General features: G+C 42.4%; 1 protein-coding gene across 1 annotated transcript; it reads left to right on the top strand.

Moving 5' to 3' along the window:
• Positions 1-2,854: 2,854 nt before the first annotated feature.
• Positions 2,855-9,287, top strand: LOC139422632 (uncharacterized). Its single transcript, XM_071173778.1, has 2 exons — positions 2,855-2,914; positions 8,648-9,287. The coding sequence occupies exon 2, from the start codon at positions 8,655-8,657 to the stop codon at positions 9,285-9,287; it is 633 nt and encodes a 210-aa protein (XP_071029879.1). The 5' UTR covers positions 2,855-2,914; positions 8,648-8,654.
• Positions 9,288-9,752: the final 465 nt, after the last annotated feature.

A 9,752-nucleotide genomic window follows, 5' to 3' on the forward strand; every position in this document is an offset into this window, starting at 1 on the left:
ACCTCTAACAGGTCTGATTGGTGAACAGTCTAGTAACTCACCTCTAACAGGTCTGATTGGTGACCAGTCTAGTAACTCACCTCTAACAGGTCTGATTGGTGAACAGTCTAGTAACTCACCTCTAACAGGTCTGATTGGTGACCAGTCTAGTAACTCACCTCTAACAGGTCTGATTGGTGACCAGTCTAGTAACTCACCTCTAACAGGTCTGATTGGTGACCAGTCTAGTAACTCACCTCTAACAGGTCTGATTGGTGACCAGTCTAGTAACTCACCTCTAACAGGTCTGATTGGTGACCAGTCTAGTAACTCACCTCTAACAGGTCTGATTGGTGACCAGTCTAGTAACTCACCTCTAACAGGTCTGATTGGTGACCAGTCTAGTAACTCACCTCTAACAGGTCTGATTGGTGACCAGTCTAGTAACTCACCTCTAACAGGTCTGATTGGTGACCAGTCTAGTAACTCACCTCTAACAGGTCTGATTGGTGACCAGTCTAGTAACTCACCTCTAACAGGTCTGATTGGTGACCAGTCTAGTAACTCCTTTATCACCTCTAACAGGTCTGATTGGTGACCAGTCTAGTAACTCACCTCTAACAGGTCTGATTGGTGACCAGTCTAGTAACTCCTTTATCACCTCTAACAGGTCTGATTGGTAACCAGTCTAGTAACTCACCTCTAACAGGTCTGATTGGTGAACAGTCTAGTAACTCACCTCTAACAGGTCTGATTGGTGACCAGTCTAGTAACTCACCTCTAACAGGTCTGATTGGTGACCAGTCTAGTAACTCACCTCTAACAGGTCTGATTGGTGACCAGTCTAGTAACTCACCTCTAACAGGTCTGATTGGTGACCAGTCTAGTAACTCACCTCTAACAGGTCTGATTGGTGACCAGTCTAGTAACTCACCTCTAACAGGTCTGATTGGTGACCAGTCTAGTAACTCACCTCTAACAGGTCTGATTGGTGACCAGTCTAGTGACTCCTTTATCACCTCTAACAGGTCTGATTGGTGACCAGTCTAGTAACTCACCTCTAACAGGTCTGATTGGTGACCAGTCTAGTGACTCCTTTATCACCCCTAACAGGTCTGATTGGTGACCAGTCTAGTAACTCACCTCTAACAGGTCTGATTGGTGACCAGTCTAGTGACTCCTTTATCACCTCTAACAGATCTGATTGGTGACCAGTCTAGTAACTCACCTCTAACAGGTCTGATTGGTGACCAGTCTAGTAACTCACCTCTAACAGGTCTGATTGGTGACCAGTCTAGTAACTCACCTCTAACAGGTCTGATTGGTGACCAGTCTAGTAACTCCTTTATCACCTCTAACAGGTCTGATTGGTGACCAGTCTAGTAACTCCTTTATCACCTCTAACAGGTCTGATTGGTGTCCAGTCTAGTAACTCCTTTATCACCTCTAACAGGTCTGATTGGTGTCCAGTCTAGTAACTCCTTTATATCACCTCTAACAGGTCTGATTGGTGACCAGTCTAGTAACTCCTTTATATCACCTCTAACAGGTCTGATTGGTGTCCAGTCTAGTAACTCCTTTATATCACCTCTAACAGGTCTGATTGGTGTCCAGTCTAGTAACTCCTTTATATCACCTCTAACAGGTCTGATTGGTGACCAGTCTAGTAACTCCTTTATCACCTCTAACAGGTCTGATTGGTGACCAGTCTAGTAACTCCTTTATATCACCTCTAACAGGTCTGATTGGTGTCCAGTCTAGTAACTCCTTTATATCACCTCTAACAGGTCTGATTGGTGACCAGTCTAGTAACTCCTTTATCACCTCTAACAGGTCTGATTGGTGTCCAGTCTAGTAACTCCTTTATCACCTCTAACAGGTCTGATTGGTGTCCAGTCTAGTAACTCCTTTATATCACCTCTAACAGGTCTGATTGGTGACCAGTCTAGTAACTCCTTTATCACCTCTAACAGGTCTGATTGGTGTCCAGTCTAGTAACTCCTTTATATCACCTCTAACAGGTCTGATTGGTGACCAGTCTAGTAACTCCTTTATCACCTCTAACAGGTCTGATTGGTGTCCAGTCTAGTAACTCCTTTATATTACCTCTAACAGGTCTGATTGGTGACCAGTCTAGTAACTCCTTTATCACCTCTAACAGGTCTGATTGGTGTCCAGTCTAGTAACTCCTTTATCACCTCTAACAGGTCTGATTGGTGACCAGTCTAGTAACTCCTTTACCTTTACCACCTCTAACAGGTCTGATTGGTGACCAGTCTAGTAACTCCTTTATCACCTTTAACAGGTCTGATTGGTGACCAGTCTAGTAACTCCTTTATCACCTCTAACAGGTGTTAAAGAAGGAACAAAAGTAACATGCAAAACAGGCTAGACAAAAAGAGGTGTTTATAACAGAACCTGAATTACTGGTTGTTACTGACGGACACTAAAGCAGCTAGTTTGAATGGAATTAGTCCCCCAAAGAGGAGAAACCGTAGCTCACCGGTCCTTAAAAAGGAGGAAAGGGTTGAGCCCTTGGCTGTAGCTCAAACATCTGGGTCTCAGACTACAGCTGGTCTAGGATCAGGTGCCCCTGTCTATGTAATCTCTTTCACTATGATTATAAGGATTAAAACTGATCCTAGATAAAAGCTTCAACTCAGAGACTCTTCATGAATCGAAGAGGCAGGAAGTAGGGAAGAACTTTGTGGTATGGAACACAGCCCAGCCCAGGACTGGGATTACGTTCAGTATCATTTCCTGTCATCTCTGGGCTCTTCATGGGTAGTCCTGCCCCCAGAGTAAATAATGATACACAAACACACAGACAGCAAAGCTTGCAGATCATCCAATCATCTTCTCACACGGCCTCATACAGATCTACAGGGACACCGAGCACCAGGGAACAAGAGATTACATTTAATATAAACACCAGGTACAGTAAAAACATTTATGATGTGCTTTTTGGTGATCTAGTCTGTCTTTACTAAACAAGTTAGATCTAGTCTGTCTTTACTAAACAAGTTAGATCTAGTCTGTCTTTACTTAACAAGTTAGATCTAGTCTGTCTTTACTAAACAAGTTAGATCTAGTCTGTCTTTACTAAACAAGTTAGATCTAGTCTGTCTTTACTTAACAAGTTAGATCTAGTCTGTCTTTACTAAATAAGTTAGATCTAGTCTGTCTACTGAACAAGTTAGATCTAGTCTGTCTTTAATAAACAAGTTAGATCTAGTCTGTCTTTACTAAACAAGTTAGATCTAGTCTGTCTTTACTAAACAAGTTAGATCTAGTCTGTCTTTACTAAACAAGTTAGATCTAGTCTGTCTTTACTTAACAAGTTAGATCTAGTCTGTCTTTACTAAATAAGTTAGATCTAGTCTGTCTACTGAACAAGTTAGATCTAGTCTGTCTTTAATAAACAAGTTAGATCTAGTCTGTCTTTACTAAACAAGTTAGATCTAGTCTGTCTTTACTAAACAAGTTAGATCTAGTCTGTCTTTACTTAACAAGTTAGATCTAGTCTGTCTTTACTTAACAAGTCTGTCCCCCCTCCATCTACACCTGCTCTTACAACTGCATTGCTTGCTGTTTGGGGTTTTAGGCTGGGTTTCTGTACAGCACTTTGAGATATCAGCTGACGTACGAAGGGCTATATAAATACATTTGATTTGATTGAAGTGGATTTAACAGGTGACATCAATAAGGGATCATATCTTTCACCTGGATTCACCTGGTCAGTCTATGTCATGTATAACACCTGGTCAGTCTGTGTCATGGAAAGAGCAGTTCTTCCTAATGTTTTATACTCAGTGAATATTTATATACTATTTTATATGAAGTTTTTCCAGAATAATAAAGCAGTACTATCAAAATGTATTAACTTTTAATAAGTTGACGTTACCTGAAACCTGACAGATTGTGGTTGAATATATATCAGCAATTTTTTTCTGCATTAAAACATGGTACGATAAGAGAGACAGATTTTACCTTCTGTTTATGACGGTTCACTTATAACTTTAACAGGTATACTGTTTGGTAACTATTTAAACCTTGCATTCATTGTAATGTAGTTACATTTTTTTATTTCCCTTTAAGTTTCACGTTCCTGGATCCTTCAGGAGATTATATTTCAAACTAACACTTGACTCATCCAGGCGTGGTCCCAAATGACACCCTATTCCCCATTGGGTCCTGTTCAAAAGAAGGGCACTATATAGGGAATAGGGTGGCATTTGGGACTCACTTAGAGTGTATTGTCCGTTGATGGAAGTGCTGCCAAATTCTTCTAAGTGAAAATGTGCTCAAACCTGCCCGGCTGTTCATGTTGATGACGTTTCATGATAATCGTCAAGAGGGCTCACGTTACTAGGTTACCACAGTTATTTTAGGCCAACGATAACAACTGTCCTATTGTCACTAGTAGAAAGAGGAGGAAGGGAAGCGCTACTGAGGTACACAATAGTACATTCTGGTAGACAGAAGGTGCTCTTTGGTAAAAGGTGTAGATTGGTCATCAAATATAAAGGAGGACCAAGGCACTCTTCATATAATTAATTCAAATGCCTTTATTTGTAGGGCATGTTCAATAGAAACAAGGTTTTATAAACCCGACGTTTCGGATGCATGGCCTTCGTCAGGGATTTGCTTTCGTCAGATTTTTAAAACTTTGTTTCTATTGAACATGCCCTACAAATAAAGGCATTTTAAATGAAGAGTGCCTTGGTCCTCCTTTCTTTTTTTATGTTCTATTGTCACGTTCCACAGCAAGAAAACCAAATATGTCACTGAAACAGAAGGGGGAACTAACAAAGAGTCACTGACAGCAACCAAAACGACAAGGCTGGGGTTTTAGGAGGGGTTCTGAAAGACACTCATGGTGTCCACTGAACGTTGACTAGCAACAACAACTGGAGCCTAAAAGACACCCACAATGAGACCCACTAAATTCACCAAGAACAGGCAAACAAAATGAAAACACACACCAAACTTAAAGACAGGAAGTACAAAGACAACTGGAGGAGTTAACCCTCCACATCTATCAAGACAACTAAAAGTGTTAACCCTCCACATCTATCAAGACAACTAAAGGTGTTAACCCTCCACATCTCTCAAGACAACTAGAGGAGTTAACCCTCCACATCTACCAAGACAACTAAAGGAGTTAACCCTCCACATCTCTCAAGACAACTAGAGGAGTTAACCCTCCACATCTACCAAGACAACTAAAGGAGTTAACCCTCCACATCTATCAAGACAGCTAAAGGTGTTAACCCTCCACATCTATCAAGACAACTAAAGGTGTTAACCCTCCACATCTCTCAAGACAACTAGAGGAGTTAACCCTCCACATCTATCAAGACAACTAGAGGAGTTAACCCTCCACATCTATCAAGACAACTAGAGGAGTTAACCCTCCACATCTATCAAGACAACTAGAGGAGTTAACCCTCCACATCTATCAAGACAACTAAAGCAGTTAACCCTCCACATCTCTCAAGACAACTAGAGGTGCTGTTCGGTTCAAATTGACTCAACAGACAAGTATATATATATATATATATCCTCCAATGTAGGCACTCCTCCTTCTCTAACAACCAGTCTCAATCACCCCTCAGATACTATAGTATTACTGATGTACCAACCAGTCTCTATCACCCCTCAGATACTATAGTATTACTGATGTACCAACCAGTCTCTATCACCCCTCAGATACTATAGTATTACTGATGTAACAACCAGTCTCTATCACCCCTCAGATACTATAGTAATACTGATGTAACAACCAGTCTCTATCACCCCTCAGATACTATAGTATTTCTGATGTACCAACCAGTCTCTATCACCCCTCAGATACTATAGTATTACTGATGTACCAACCAGTCTCAATCACCCCTCAGATACTATAGTATTACTGATGTACCAACCAGTCTCTATCACCCCTCAGATACTATAGTATTACTGATGTAACAACCAGTCTCTATCACCCCTCAGATACTATAGTATTACTACAACCAGTCTCTATCACCCCTCAGATACTATAGTATTACTGATCTAACAACCAGTCTCTATCACCCCTCAGATACTATAGTATTACTGATGTACCAACCAGTCTCTATCCCCCCTCAGATACTATAGTATTACTGATGTAACAACCAGTCTCAATCACCCCTCAGATACTATAGTAATACTGATGTAACAACCAGTCTCTATCACCCCTCAGATACTATAGTATTACTGATGTACCAACCAGTCTCTATCACCCCTCAGATACTATAGTATTACTGATGTAACAACCAGTCTCTATCACCCCTCAGATACTATAGTAATACTGATGTAACAACCAGTCTCTATCACCCCTCAGATACTATAGTATTACTGATGTAACAACCAGTCTCTATCCCCCCTCAGATACTATAGTATTACTGATGTACCAACCAGTCTCTATCACCCCTCAGATACTATAGTATTACTGATGTAACAACCAGTCTCTATCACCCCTCAGATACTATAGTAATACTGATGTAACAACCAGTCTCTATCACCCCTCAGATACTATAGTATTACTGATGTAACAACCAGTCTCTATCCCCCCTCAGATACTATAGTATTACTGATGTACCAACCAGTCTCTATCACCCCTCAGATACTATAGTATTACTACAACCAGTCTCTATCACCCCTCAGATACTATAGTATTACTGATCTAACAACCAGTCTCTATCCCCCCTCAGATACTATAGTATTACTACAACCAGTCTCTATCACCCCTCAGATACTATAGTATTACTGATCTAACAACCAGTCTCTATCACTCCTCAGATACTATAGTATTACTGATGTAACAACCAGTCTCTATCACCCCTCAGATACTATAGTATTACTGATGTAACAACCAGTCTCTATCACCCCTCAGATACTATAGAATTACTGATGTAACAACCAGTCTCTATCTAGACAACTAGAGAAGTTAACCCTCCACATCTATCAAGACAACTAAAGGTGTTAACCCTCCATATCTATCAAGACAACTAGAGGAGTTAACCCTCCACATCTATCAAGACAACTAGAGGAGTTAACCCTCCACATCTGTCAAGACAACTAAAGGTGTTAACCCTCCATATCTATCAAGACAACTAAAGGAGTTAACCCTCCACATCTATCAAGACAACTAGAGGAGTTAACCCTCCACATCTATCAAGACAACTAGAGAAGTTAACCCTCCACATCTATCAAGACAACTAAAGGTGTTAACCCTCCATATCTATCAAGACAACTAAAGGAGTTAACCCTCCACATCTATCAAGACAACTAAAGGAGTTAACCCTCCACATCTATCAAGACAACTAGAGGAGTTAACCCTCCACATCTCTGAAGACAACTAGAGGAGTTAACCCTCCACATCTGTCAAGACAACTAAAGGTGTTAACCCTCCACATCTCTGAAGACAACTAGAGGAGTTAACCCTCCACATCTGTCAAGACAACTAAAGGTGTTAACCCTCCACATCTACCAAGACAACTGCCAGCCACTCTTAAATATCACCTGGGCCAGCCGCTCTTAAATATCACCTGGGCCAGCCACTCTTAAATATCACCTGGACCAGCCTCTCTTAAATATCACCTGGGCCAGCCGCTCTTAAATATCACCTGGGCCAGCCACCCTTAAATATCACCTGGGCCAGCCACTCTTAAATATCACCTGGGCCAGCCACTCTTAAATATCACCTGGGCCAGCCACTCTTAAATATCACCTGGGCCAGCCACTCTTAAATATCACCTGGGCCAGCCACTCTTAAATATCACCTGGGCCAGCCACTCTTAAATATCACCTGGGCCAGCCACTCTTAAATATCACCTGGGCCAGACACTCTTAAATATCACCTGGGCCAGACACTCTTAAATATCACCTGGGCCAGACACTCTTAAATATCACCTGGGCCAGCCACTCTTAAATATCACCTGGGCCAGCCACTCTTAAATATCACCTGGGCCAGCCACTCTTAAATATCACCTGGGCCAGCCACTCTTAAATATCACCTGGGCCAGACACTCTTAAATATCACCTGGGCCAGACACTCTTAAATATCACCTGGGCCAGACACTCTTAAATATCACCTGGGCCAGCCACTCTTAAATATCACCTGGGCCAGCCGCTCTTAAATATCACCTGGGCCAGCCGCTCTTAAATATCACCTGGGCCAGCCGCTCTTAAATATCACCTGGGCCAGCCGCTCTTAAATTTCACCTGGGCCAGACACTCTTAAATATCACCTGGGCCAGCCGCTCTTAAATTTCACCTGGGCCATCACAATTGAAGCAAATTCCAATGAATGAGATGGACAAGCCAGCACAGGTGTAACACATACTGACTAAGGAGGTGACACCAATTGGTTGCCCCTACGTTCTAACATCCAACCTCGAAATATAAAAATACATTTAAACAGCCCGTAACACTTTTGCCAGTGTTGTGATGTTGGGAACAGCCAGGTTAGTGCACTCCAACGCCATTAAGGTCCAGACCTCTTAGCAGAGGCTTATACTGTATATGGAAGGTAACTTAACTCTATAACCATGAACTGTATTGTTTTATGCTGTCTGTTTTCTCTCTCTCTCTCCATCACCCCCCCCCCCTTCTCTCTATCCCTCTCTCTCTCTCCCTCCCCCAGGGGTACCATGGTTCAAACATTGAACAATATGGAGGAGCTTAGAAAATCTTCGTTTGGTCGTCCCTCACCCAGGCACGGACTCAAGCTCCTTTTCTGGTTCGCCAACGATTACATCGTCATCAAAAACGACAACCAGATGGTTGCAGATCCCGACCCCAAAGAGGGAGACTTTGGTTTCCATCACTTCCAGAACAGGCGTGAGTGTGAAAACAATGTCTGCAAGAGGCTGCTTCCTTATGATGGCTACCCATTCTATGAGGTGGGCAACCTCCACCTCCCAACATCTAAATCATTGCCTAAATATGTCCGTGAGGGCAACACTCATCAGATAGATACCAGCAACATGGACCGTCTCATCATCAGTATGCGTCCAGACATGACAGTGGATAAGGTCTATGTGACCCAGCACGAGGACCTGAAGAGCTTCGACCCGGTCAACACCTATTGCATCAGCAGGGGGTTGCTCATGATCATATGTGGCCATTCATTGATTAACTTCCTGAAACAGGCGGGCTATTACACCCAAAATGTAATCGCCCCCAGGGAGTCTGGGGATACCAGGATGGATATGGAAGGTGGATGCAGAGCTCCACCCAGCGCTGCACCAGGCTTCTGGGAAAGCTACTGTACCATACTGTAACCAGGCTTCTAAGAAAGCTACTGTACCATACTGTAACCAGGCTTCTGGGAATGCTACTGTACCATACTGTATCCAGGCTTCTGGGAAAGCTACTGTACCATACTGTAACCAGGCTTCTGGGAAAGCTACTGTACCATACTGTAACCAGGCTTCTGGGAAAGCTACTGTACCATACTGTAACCAGGCTTCTGGGAAAGCTACTGTACCATACTGTAACCAGGCTTCTGGGAAAGCTACTGTACCATACTGTAGATCAGTGTCCTTTAGTCCTGGTCCTGGGGACCCTGAAGGGGGGAACTTTTTAGTTCATTACCCCAGCACATTGCTGTTCATTATGGTATGTTCATTTTCACTAATACATTTGGTCATTTATCAGACACTCTTATCCAGAGTGACTTCAGTGCATTAAACTAAGGTAGATAAACAACAACTTCCTGTATCACAGTCATAGCAAGTCAACTGTTT

The sequence above is a fragment of the Oncorhynchus clarkii genome, chromosome 12 (assembly GCF_045791955.1).
Source record: "Oncorhynchus clarkii lewisi isolate Uvic-CL-2024 chromosome 12, UVic_Ocla_1.0, whole genome shotgun sequence".
Classification (NCBI taxonomy): Eukaryota; Metazoa; Chordata; class Actinopteri; order Salmoniformes; family Salmonidae; genus Oncorhynchus; species Oncorhynchus clarkii.